General features: G+C 37.0%; 1 protein-coding gene across 1 annotated transcript in view; it reads left to right on the top strand.

Moving 5' to 3' along the window:
- Positions 1–12,131, top strand: part of MYO3B (myosin IIIB) — a 679,546-nt gene that overhangs the window by 148,062 nt on the left and 519,353 nt on the right. The window contains exon 7 of the mRNA XM_074302208.1: positions 1,995–2,140. Coding sequence (XP_074158309.1) covers positions 1,995–2,140 — 146 coding nt within the window. The remainder of the gene's footprint in view (positions 1–1,994; positions 2,141–12,131) is intronic.

Raw genomic sequence — 12,131 nt, 5'->3', positions numbered from 1 at the left:
AAGACAACATGAATATTAGGAGTCTTTGCAATTTGTCTCAGAAGGCTCTCAGGAACAGATCCTCCTCATAAGATTTAGTGGGCCCTGAGCAATGGCAGGTGGATAGATTGGTGACAGATGGGAAGTTAGGTGGCAGAGTGGATGGAGTGCTGATCCTGGAGTCAGGAAGATTCATCTTTCCTGAGTTCAAATCAGGCTTCAGATACTAGCTGGATGACCCTGGGCAAGTTATTAACTTAACCCCATTTGCCTCAGTTTCCTTAGCTGCAAAATGACCTGGGGAAGGAAATGGCAAACTCCTCTAGCATCTTTGCCGAAAAAAACCCTCCAAACCCTAAATATGGTCACAAAGAATTAGACATGACTGAAAAACAACTGAACAACAATAAGAAATGACAGAGGACTGAGAATGACCTGTTTGATGTCATTCTGCCTCTGTAAATTTTAGACCCAATCACAGCAAGGAGAGTAAAGGCAGCTGATGCTGCTAAAAAAAGGAAGAGTAAGGTCAAATAGACATTGATGGAAGAATCAACATTTGAGGAAATTGACTCTTTCATACTGATTATATAATAGGTTAAGATCAGAAGCAGTATGGCACAATAGAGAGCATCAGGACTGGGAATCAGAAAGACCTGGTTCCAATTGTTCCTCTGACACTCTCTGAGTCTTCATTTTCTCATCTGTAAAATGGGAATGATATTCTTGCAACACCTTGTTACGTTAGGGCTCAAATGAGATAATGTATATAATAAAATGCTAAATGCTAATGTCAAGTTATAATTTTTATTATCATGAGAAGCAATATGGTACAGAAAAAAGAATATTGAACTTGGAATGAAAAGATACCATTTTAGTCTTGGCTCTGCCCCTTATAAGGTAGTAACTTTGGAGAAAGGGCTTCTATGTGTTTCTCTTTCCTCATCTATTAACTGGTTTTACTTTTACTCCCTTGCGCAAGAGAGAATATTACTTAAAGGATCTTTAAAGTATAAATTTTAATCACTAATGTTAGGGAGATCTCAAGGAAACATGAAATTAGCCATTTTAATCACCTTTTTCCCAGGTGAGGGAACTAAACTCTAGACAGGTAACTTGGTCAAGATCATAGAGCTTATGGAAAAAGAGGCATTAGCTGTTGATATTGGTTCTTATGGGGCAATTCAGATACATGGAATCTAAAGGTGACAATGATCTTTAAGATGATTATTTTTCATTATTAACAGCAATCATAGTAATATATCAAGAGCAGTATAGTAATAGTTGGTGTGGACCTAGTATTTCATTGATAGAGGAAAACTCTGGAGTTTGGAATGTGGAAATGGTGTCTACCAAGGCAGATGGGCAATTTATCTCTAGAATCTTAGAGGATTGCTTAAGTACTGAGAGCTTAAATGACTAGACCATAATGATAATTCTAATAATGGCTAATATTTCTATAATGCTTACTATATGTCAGGCACTATGCTAAGCACTTTACAATTATTTTCTCATTTGATCCTCACATTAACCCTGAAAGGCAGGTGCTGTTATTAACCCTATTTTACAGATAAGGAAATTGGGGCAAACAGGGGTTAAATGTCTTGCCCATCTAAGTGTTAGAGGCTGGCCTTGAGCTCAGGTCCTCCTGATTCCAGACCAGTCCTCAGTCCACTATGTTATGCAGCTTCTCTCTGTTCTGTCTTTTGTGAATAGTTCCAAGTATAAAGCCAGAGACATAATATTTTAAAAAGCAACTACTTGGATGTGATGACCTTAAGACAGCCAGGTGATCACGTTTCGCTTTCTTTTTGAATTCAGGGAGCACACGGAGTAATGAAACCGTCAGTCATCTTCAAGTAGAAAAGAATCCGTTTTTCCTTACTTTAGGAATTCTAAGTCAATGAAGCCGAGAGGAGGCTGTGATTGACAGAAGACTTCTTATGACATTGAAGGGGGCGTGTTCTCCTGCTCAGTGCAGGTTAATGTCTCACGTCCTGCTTTTTGTCTGATAGGTCATTGCTTGCGAACAGCAGTACGACTACTCTTATGATGCCCGATGTGACGTCTGGTCCCTGGGGATCACGGCTATAGAGCTGGGCGATGGAGACCCACCCTTGTTTGACATGCATCCCGTGAAAACCCTCTTTAAGATTCCAAGGTACGGCACTAGATGGCTCTCTTGATTCATTAGTTGTTTGGGGGGAAAGCGTCTAGTTAGAAGGATGATAAATATTTCATAAACAATTTGCCACTGAATCCTAAGAAAGCTTCAGTGGAAAAATTATTATTTTTTTTTAAAAGAGGAAAAATAGTCTTGTGAGAGAACGCAGGAAGAATAACAACACCTTGTTGAAACAATTGCTTTCAATCCTTTCCTGATTTTCTTGTTGATTTTCTCTGCTTCCCACAGAAGACTACACATGTAATTCTGATTAAAGGCATCTGTCTTTGTGGCTTTTATTTTTAAATCACATAATCATGCACTTCAATATTATTCAATTTGATATATGAGAAAGTATGGCAAATAGGGTGTGTGTGTGTGTGTGTGTGTGTGTGTGTGTGTGTCAGAGAGAGAGAGAGAGAGAGAGAGAGAGAGAGAGAGAGAGAGAGAGAGAGAGAGAGAGAGAGAGAGAGAGAGAGAGAGAGAGAGAGAGAGAGATACCATCTTTTATTGAATGATTCCATCAGAAATATTTTAGAGGGGCTTCTCATTCAGGTAGAATTAGAAGTTCTCTAAGGTGTCTCTAAGTCTAGCATTCTATGAGCCGGTGGTAACCTTCAATCATGATTTATCTTACCTTTATGACATTTCAATGAGAACACCCTTGGAGAAGAGTCATTTATGGAGTGTTTAAATGTAAACATGTTTTATATTGTATTTATTTAATAGAAGAATTGCACATGAGTCTGGATTATATGGCAAGTAGGATGTGTCTTTTATCAAGTCTGGTTTTTGCTGTTGTTTTTTCTGAATTGGGCTTACATCTGGGCACCTCTAGGGTTTTTAGTTACTGGTAAGAACTGGAGAGAGAACAATAAAAAGCTGCTTTCTGAGCACGGAGTCCTAGGCTGGTTGCTGATTGACATATATTTATGTCTTTCACATTTCATTTACAAAGGAAGCCTGGGGGCTGGCTGATAGCAGTTTAAAGGCTTTAACAATACAAGTGTTTGACCTTTCCTTATCTGCACAATCACATAGTTATCACAGGCTTTCAAAATTTCTCTTGATTGCAATTTGCATTTCTGATTAGGTCTATTTATATGCAGATGAGGCTCCCTTGCCTTCTGCGTCATAATGTTATCTATGTCTTCTACTTCCACTCAACCCTGATGGGAACAGTCACCACTCTCCAGAAATGCTCTTGGGCTTAGACCTCTTCTCCTTGCCTTTGCACTGGTATGGGACTGATTAGGACAATTAATGGAGCAAAAGAAACTTGGGGTTTTCTAACAGAACAGTGGGTTCTTAAGGCAGATAGGTACTTGTCCTGTTTTATTAAACTGGGGTTCAGAGGCATATGTGGAGTGTTTGAGGTGGATCAACCATCTTATCTTTTTAGAAATAATCACAATGTTGGTATAGAGACAATCTAACTTCCCACTGTTCCCCAGTAGTAAATTTCTCAAGGGCAGAGACTGTTTCCTTTTGGTCTTTTCATTCTCACTACCCAGCACAGTGCCTGGCACACAGTTACCCCTTAATAAAAGCTTCTTAAATCAATTGATGAATAAATGGCTCATGACTTATTCAACAGATGTTTATTAAATCCCTGCTATGTAGAATGGGTTCTGTGAGAAGTTGGATTTCCTTAGACACTCTAATAAATAAGCCAAGTCTCTGTCCTTGTGGTGTTTTACTGCCTAGGAAGATTGAGAAGCTAACTACCTTCGATTCTTCTATAGGCTTTAAGCTTCACATAGTAGACTTTCTTAACAACTACTCTTTGATGTGAGTAGTGTTGTGAAGGTGATAAAACATGTTCTGAAAGGCAGCTGTGGATATTATTGGATGGTGAATATTAGCTGTTTGGCCATGGGAAAGTAACATAAACTCTTTGTGTTCCAGGTAGTGTTCTAAGACTATATAGAATAGCTGCTGAGGTGCACTGGGATAAGACGGACTCCTTACACCATTGAAATCGTTGGACTAAACACCCACCCCCAAAATGTACATGGAGAGCTATGACATAAACAAATCTATTGTTTGGTTGGTTTTAGTCATGTCTGACTCTCCATCACTTCTTTTGGGACTTTCTTGACCATTTCCTTTTCCAGTTCATTTTATAGATAAGGAAACTAAGGTAAACAGAGTTCAGTGACTTGCCCAGGATTGTACAGCTAAAAAGTATCTGAGGCTAGATTTGAACTCAGGATGATCCTCATGTTCTTAACATCATACCAATTCTTTATTCTAATTTACCTTCTATTTATGTTCATGTAATGGGCACCTAGCTGGCACAGCTGGTAGAGTGTCTGGCCTGAAGGCAGGAAATCTCATCTTCCTGAGTTCAAATCTAGCCTCAGACATTTCCATACCTAATAGGCAGTTGACTAGCCTTTCTTTAAAGACTTCCAAAGAGAGGTCCTTACAAATTTCACTTTTGGGCAGTCCTAATTACTGGGATTTTTTTCCCTTATACCTCACATTATGGATCCATTGATTTCTTAATGTATCAGTCCTGGCATCTCTTGAGCTTGGCTGAATACCATTAGCATTTTCTACAAAAGAGTCCAGTCAACAAGCACTAATTAAGCACCTTCTATGTGCCAGGTGCTGCTCTAAGCCTTGGACAGATCTTTATAAATTGGTAGTCTTATTTTTCACAAGATTATATAACTAGTCAATCACCGAACTGAAACGAAAAACAGGTTTCCTTGTACCATTTGATCTTTTTACCTCTATTTAGTTCTAAGAGGACAATCAATCAACTGATGAGTCAGTATTTATTAAACACCTGCTATAAGCCTAGCAATCTGTGAGGTGTTAGTAATTGTTAATACTGGACTTTAATGGATCTACCTTGTATTTGTGAAAACATAAGTAGAAATATAAAAAGTAGGTTGTTATAGTCTTAACTTTGTTCCCATATCTCCCACAATTGAAGAAATACTTATGATCCCTAGTAGGAAAGGAAAGCAAATTAACACAAATCAAAACATTCTGTTGCAGATTTTTCCCTTAGAGCATTTGCCTACATTTCTCTTCTTTTCTTAAAACAATGAAAAGTTTCCTGCGATCATTGTCACAAAACCACTGGCCTGGTTGAGCAGAAATTCATCCTGGATCAGGCTAGTTGGAATTAAATGCCCAGATGCTTGGAACACTAGCTTAGCAGATCAACATATATTCTTTATTCTGGTTCAAACTACGTTTCAGTGTGTAGTCTCAGGGATCTCACTTTGTTCTCTGTGATGGACTCAGTGCATTATTTGCCCCTGGCCACAAAAAGGCTAGACCCTTAAGAATGTGTCCTTATATAGACCTTATCTAGCAGGGGGATAGAGTCAAGCAGAATAATTCAGTAGATAAAATCAACATTTGACTCACTTTTGCTTCCAAGTATGGATGAGTAAAATATCATTTTTCTTAGTTGGTCATTTAAGTGTATTTGCCCTATTCTGTGTAAATATGTGAATATGATATTGACTTTTATGGCCAAATTTTCTTCCATCTCCTAGGAAAGTATTTTAGTGGAAAGTACAGCAAGAGATCTTCCATGATGCATGAACAACCTATTCGATAGCAAAATAAAGCCCCAAATATTTCCTACACATGTACCATTAACTCCCAATTATCTACATGAATAGAAAAATGTAAATGGATAATCCTCAAACTATTTGTATTTGACTTTAGAATATATATATTTCCTAAGCTATGTGAATATGACCTTGTTTAATATTCTATAAATAAGCTACAGATCAAATAATGGAGTTTGGCTGTGAAGAGCTGATTTGCAAGGGGTTTCTGTTTAACTTCTGATAATACATTCTGAGCTGGGAGTAAGCAGGTCAGGCCCAGCACCCCATCTCAAAGCCTTTCTCAAATCTTCCTGAATCAGGAAAGGTGGTAAAATGAAACGTATAGATTTCATAGGACACTTTAGTCAGTGTATAAAATGGAGAAGATATTCTCAAAGGTCTGCTCTAGCTCTTCTGTTTTCTATGATTTTCTGCAGAGATGCTGATCAAAAAGCAAGCAATTAAAGAGAATACTTGTTAGAGGCTGTCTGCAAACTGGAGACAAAACTGGCCTGACTGAGGACCATCTTGCCTGTCCAGAGTTCCTGCTCTTTCCTCTTTCTCTTATGTGCTTCTTTTTCTCCCTCTTTCCGTCCCCCTCTGTTCATTGTGATATAACCTCTTCTCACATAAAACTTATCCTTTGCTTAGCAAAATAGCCAGTATTTGACATTCTGCCTGATATATTTGCCCCAAAGATTCCGATAGGGTTTTGGATGGTACTAGATGCTGCTATTTGTCCCTAGCTGTTTGCAAAGAGAATAAGAAAGTGTAACCAGCATAAGTCCAGGATCTGTCTAAATACCCTATTACAGCAGTTTGGCTCCTGCCAGGTTTAAGGGGCTAACAGCTCTCCATTTTTGGCCTCTCTCCACTGGAGATTCTTTTGAACTTTCAAGTTCTGGAAAATGGCCTGGACTGGACATACTCTTCATTTAAAAGAAAAGAGTCTCTCAGACCCCTGTGGACCAAGAGCCAATGGAGAGAAAAGAAATAGAATTATTTTGGTCTTTTGGCAACAAAGGCATATCCCCCTTCCTTACAGGTCCTTGATGCTCTTTCTCCTTCTCTGTCTTTTACACTTCTAAAAATAGAGTAAAATAAACCAGTGGCTGCTTATTATGGGTCTATTATATAAGCAAAGTGAGTCTGGTATTATTAGCATTAATCTAAGTCCAGGCACCAACAGCACTTATCCGATGTATCTCAGTACACATTTGTTAGTTTCACTTCATTCTTCACAGAGAAGCAATTTCCAAGGATCCCAATAGAAATATTTTTTGTTGAAAGTGAATTTACTTTTGTGTCCATTCACTCTATTAATAGATTATTAATTTTAATAGATATAGATAATGAATAAACACTATTTACTGGGCAGCTAGCATTATGTTGGGAATTGTGAGAAAAACAAAGATAATTAAGAGTCATATAAAATTCATAATCAGCAGAGATACTCAGTTATATAATATTAAATAAAATTAAAACAGAATAGATTATAGTACAATCATCTTCCTAATCTGCCTTGTAACCTTATAACTTTCATGACTTTTTCCTCATTCTCTCATCCTTAGTAATCTAAGTTCTGGCCTTTTTACATCAATCTGCACTTCTCTCTTTACTGCCATCTTCTTACCTAGAAATGTAATAGTTTCCTAAATGGTCTTTGTACCTCTCTAATGTATAGTCTCTGCAATCCATCCTCTGTATCTCTGCTTCAGGAATCTTTTCAATGTATTATGGTCATATTCTTCTTCTACTCCAAAATCTTCAGATTTCCATGTTGTCCACCACATAAAGTACAAATTCCTGACTCTAGTATTCACTACCCAGCCATATCTCATATTTCTTTTCTTCTTGCCTTTCCAACCATATTATGTCCCAGACTTTCTTTTGCCTACTGGTGCCCTTGCTCATACTATCCTTCATAGCTAGAATGCTCTCCTTTTGGCTCCATATCCTTCTGTTGAAATCTCTCCTTCTCTTCAAGGTCCAATCCAGATGCTATATCCTTCATGAAGCCTTCCCTGATCTTCCTTTCTCATATAAAAGGGTTTTCTTCCTCAAATTATTCATAGCATATTATCTGCACTGTCTCCTTTGAATATATCTCATTTTTCAATTATAAGTCATTTGCATACTTGTCTTCCCCACTATTACATTATAAATTCCTTAAGAGTGAGGCGGTTATCCTATCTCTCTCTGTATTCCCACTTCCTATCACACTTCATATATTAAATGCTTAATAATTGTTGAATTAAATTCAATTGGAAAAAGCGCAAGAAATATAAATTTTGTGAGATCTGAGCAAGGAAGCATCATTTCCATCCAGGCTGGATGAGGAAAAGCTTTCTGGAGGATATGTACTTTGAATAAGTCTTTGAAAGATAAATAGGGTTAGATATGCGGCAGGGATGGTAAGTAGCCTTATATTTGGTGATGGTATGAACACAAGTAGCTTTCACTACCACAAGATGCTTGAAAAAACAGATTGTTTTGGGTTAGAGTCAAGAATAGCATCAATTAAGAAATTAAAGAGTGACAAAATTATTTTGACTATTAGAAATACCCACATTAACTGCAAAGGACATGAAAGAAGACTATGTTGCAGCTAGAGAAAGAACTGATAAATAGAAGTATGGATAGAATGACTGTATATACATATTTGTATCTGGTGGTAGCTATCACTAGGATAGGAGAGAGGGAGGGAAGAAAAAAAGGGAAAATTTATATTATAATTTTAGCAAGTTATATGTAATAGATTCATAGTTTCATGTGTAATCATTTTTTTAAAAAAATTCTATGTTGTGGAAATGTGTTTAATTTTGTAAATTAGAAATAAAATAACTAAAAAAAGAAAAAAGAAAAAGAAGGGGCAGCTAGGTGGCACAGTGGATAGAGCACCAGCCCTGAAGCCACGAGGGCCTGAGTTCAACTCTGGCCTTAGACACTTAAGACTTCTTAGCTGTGTGACCCTGAGCAAGTCACTTAACTCCAATTGCCTTAGCAGCAGGAAGAAAGGAAGAAAGAAAGAGAAAGAAAGAAAGAAAGAAAGAAAGAAAGAAAGAAAGAAAGAAAGAAAGAAAGAAAGAAAGAAAGAAAGAAAGAAAGAAAGAAAGAAAGAAAGAAAGAAAGAAAGAGAGAGAAACTAGAAACTACCCAAAGCCATATCTAAGCATGTATCATTACTCATTCTCCTCCCCCCACCTTTATGGATAGTCAATTTATGAATGATCTAAAAAAATCAAAACAAGGGAATTTTAAGGATTTGGTGTTCTCAGAATATAGACAGTATAGCAACCTTCAGATGCTAGATCAGTGCAATAGAAACTGCTTGGAGATTGTTACAAGCAAAATAATTTTGGAGGCTTAAAAGTTTGTTAAGGACAGAAGATAATGATTCAAGTTGATTGTTTTATCCAAACCATTAGTTGCACTTTCTGTACTGATGCAGAGTAAAGAATATCCAGATGCTTTGGGAATCTGGGTGTCCCTTGCACTTTGCCTTCCCATCTAGTACAATCAAAAAATATTTCTGCTGGGAATCCTAGAAACTCTCTCCAAGGAAGGAATGAAATGAATCAATGGCATGCCTGGAAACTATCTTCTCTTATGTGAATTTGGAGACACACATCTTTTATATTCAAGGGAAAATGTTAACACATTACAGGAGTCCAAGACTATCTAACCTCCTCTACTCCAAAGACCCTGTGGACATATACTCCGTAGACAGAGAGCTCTTCTGTCAGGATTTAAGAGACCTGGGCATTCATGTGTGCCCAAACACACATGTTTGGAAATGACTTAACAAGAGCAAGAAAGTATAGGTGTTGTTAAGGGGAGTCATATTTTCTCAACCAAAAATCAAGACACATGGTCTGACAAGAAAATTGCTTTTGAAGAACCTAATTAAAAATGTGCTCATTCTTCTGATGACAAGATGGAGAGGTGAGGAAGGAACCCTCTGAAGCTCCCTCCAAACAACTAGAAAGCTGTCTCAGAACTGGTCTAGAAGTAGGGTAATCGCTTTCTAGTATGGCAAGAAAGATCTGTCTCACCTGAGTGAGAGGAAGAAGGAGCAGCAGCAACAGCCAGGCTCACAGAGAGGGCCTGCAGCAAGGTTCCAAACCCATGGCAATCCACCAATCAGGCCCTATCCTTCGGCAAACTAGGAGGCCGCCAGGCAAATTTAGCAATCTCTGCAGCCAGTAAGGTCTCACCCCAATGACTTTACCAGCTTGACCCCTGTTGCTGTCCAGTAATGAAGCCCTGCCCAAGACTGGCCATCATTAAGACCCTGTTCCTGGGGCCTATCAGCAAAAAGACTCTGTTTCCATAGCAACCCATCAGCTTCCCTCTTCATTCCCCCCAAGATCCCTTTTCCAGGCCAGTCATTAGAAAGACTTTGTTACCATAGAAATCTACAAGCAAGTTCCTATCCTAGAGCAGGTCAGACACTATGCCCTTCATCCAGGGGAGACCAACAAAGAGGCCCCAATTCACAGTACAAGTCAGAAGGAAAGTCTACTCTCCAGAGAAGTAAGCATCTAAGGCTTGCAGTCCAGTGAAAGCTAGCAGTAAAACCCAAAGTTCCAGCACAAAAAGCTTGGGAAAGTGCAGGACCAGAACCCCATTCTCACATAAAAATATCAAATAACAAAAAGAGGAAGAAAAAATGGGCAAAAAACACAAAAAAAGACCTTGATTATAGAAAATTACTATGGTGATAGGGAGGATCAAGGCATAAACTTGAGGATAGAGGATAATGGTATAAAAATGGCTACAGATGAAATCTCAAAAACCATGTAATTTGGTATCAGACATAAAGAGAATTCCTAGAAGTACTTACAAAAGATTTTTAAAAGGAAATTAAAGAAGTCAAAGAAAAAGTGGGAAAAGAAATGAGATTAATGCAAGAAAATCATAAAACTTTTCTATTCACTCTTTAGTCAGTAGCATGGGAAAAGATATACAAAAGATTTACCAAGGAAAATAACTCTCCCAAAATAAAATTGGCCAAATGGAAAAGGAAGCAAATGGAAAAGCTTACTGAAGAAAAGTTTTCAAAAATAAGAGTTTTCAAAAACAAAGAGTTGATATATGTAAACAGAGGGTATGGATAGAAGTTGTCTTTGATAGAATGATACCCCCCCCCCAAACAAAATAAAAGGATGAAAAAGAAAATTGCACTGGAAGAAGGAGGTAGGAGATCAAGTGGGATAAATTATCCCTCATTAAAGAGGCATGGAAGAACTATTATAATGGAGGGAAAGCTGAGCAGGGGGTGAGCCAATCTTAAACCTTATTCTCCTCAAAATCGGCTTAAAAAAAAGAATAACATATATACTCAATTGGATATAGAAATCTATCTTACTCCATAAGAAAGTAAAAAGGGACAGAGATAATAGAAGAGAAGAGGGGACTGAAAGCAGGAAGGATATATTGGGGAAAGCAGTGATCAGAAGCAAAACACTTGTGAGGAGAGAAAGGAAGAGGGGAAAAAAGGTGTGTGTGTGTGTGTGTGTGTGTGTGTGTGTGTGTGTGTGTGTATGTAGATAAATAAGAGAAAAATATCATGGAGGGAAATACATAGTTATCACAACTATAAATGTGAATGGGATGAACTCATCCATAAAATGGAAGCTGATAGCAGAATGGATTAAAAAACAGAATAAAAACAATATGTTGTTTACAAGAAACACATTTGAAGCAGAGAGATACACATAATGTAAAGGAAAGGATTTGGAGCAGAATCTATTATGATTTAGCTGAAAAAAAAAAAAAAAAGTAGGGTAGCAACCATGATCTCAGACAAAGCAAAAACAAAAATGGTTCTAATTTAAAAAGACAAAGAAATTGTATCTTGCCAAAAAGTACTATATATAGACAATGAAGTCATATCAATATTGAATATATACATACCAGATGATATAGCATCTAAATTTTTGAAGTTGAATGAGTTACAGGAGGAAATAGATAATAAAACTATATTAGTGGGGGACCTCAACTTTTCTTTCCCAGAACTAGATAAATCTAATAAAAAAAATAACAAGAACTTAAGGAAATGAATAAAATTCTGGAAAAGTTAAATTTGATAGACCATAGGTGAGAGAAAATTGAATGGGAATAAAAAGTAATATAGCTTTTTTTCAGCAGTATATGGTATCCACACAAAAATTGACTATATATTAGGACATAAAAACCTCACCACCAAATGTAGAAAAACATGAAAGTACATGCATCCTTTTCAGATCATAATACAATAAATATTACATTCAATAATGGAAAATGGAAAGACATTAAAAATAATTGGAAATTAAATAATCAAATTCTAAAAAATAAATAGATTAAAGAACAAATTATAGAAATTATCAATAATTTCATTAAAAGAAAACAACAATGAGATAACA

Source organism: Sminthopsis crassicaudata, chromosome 3 (genome assembly GCF_048593235.1).
Source record: "Sminthopsis crassicaudata isolate SCR6 chromosome 3, ASM4859323v1, whole genome shotgun sequence".
In the NCBI taxonomy this organism is placed as follows: domain Eukaryota; kingdom Metazoa; phylum Chordata; class Mammalia; order Dasyuromorphia; family Dasyuridae; genus Sminthopsis; species Sminthopsis crassicaudata.
Note: the sequence above shows the minus strand (reverse complement) of the source record. Positions and strands in the feature narration are given on the sequence as shown.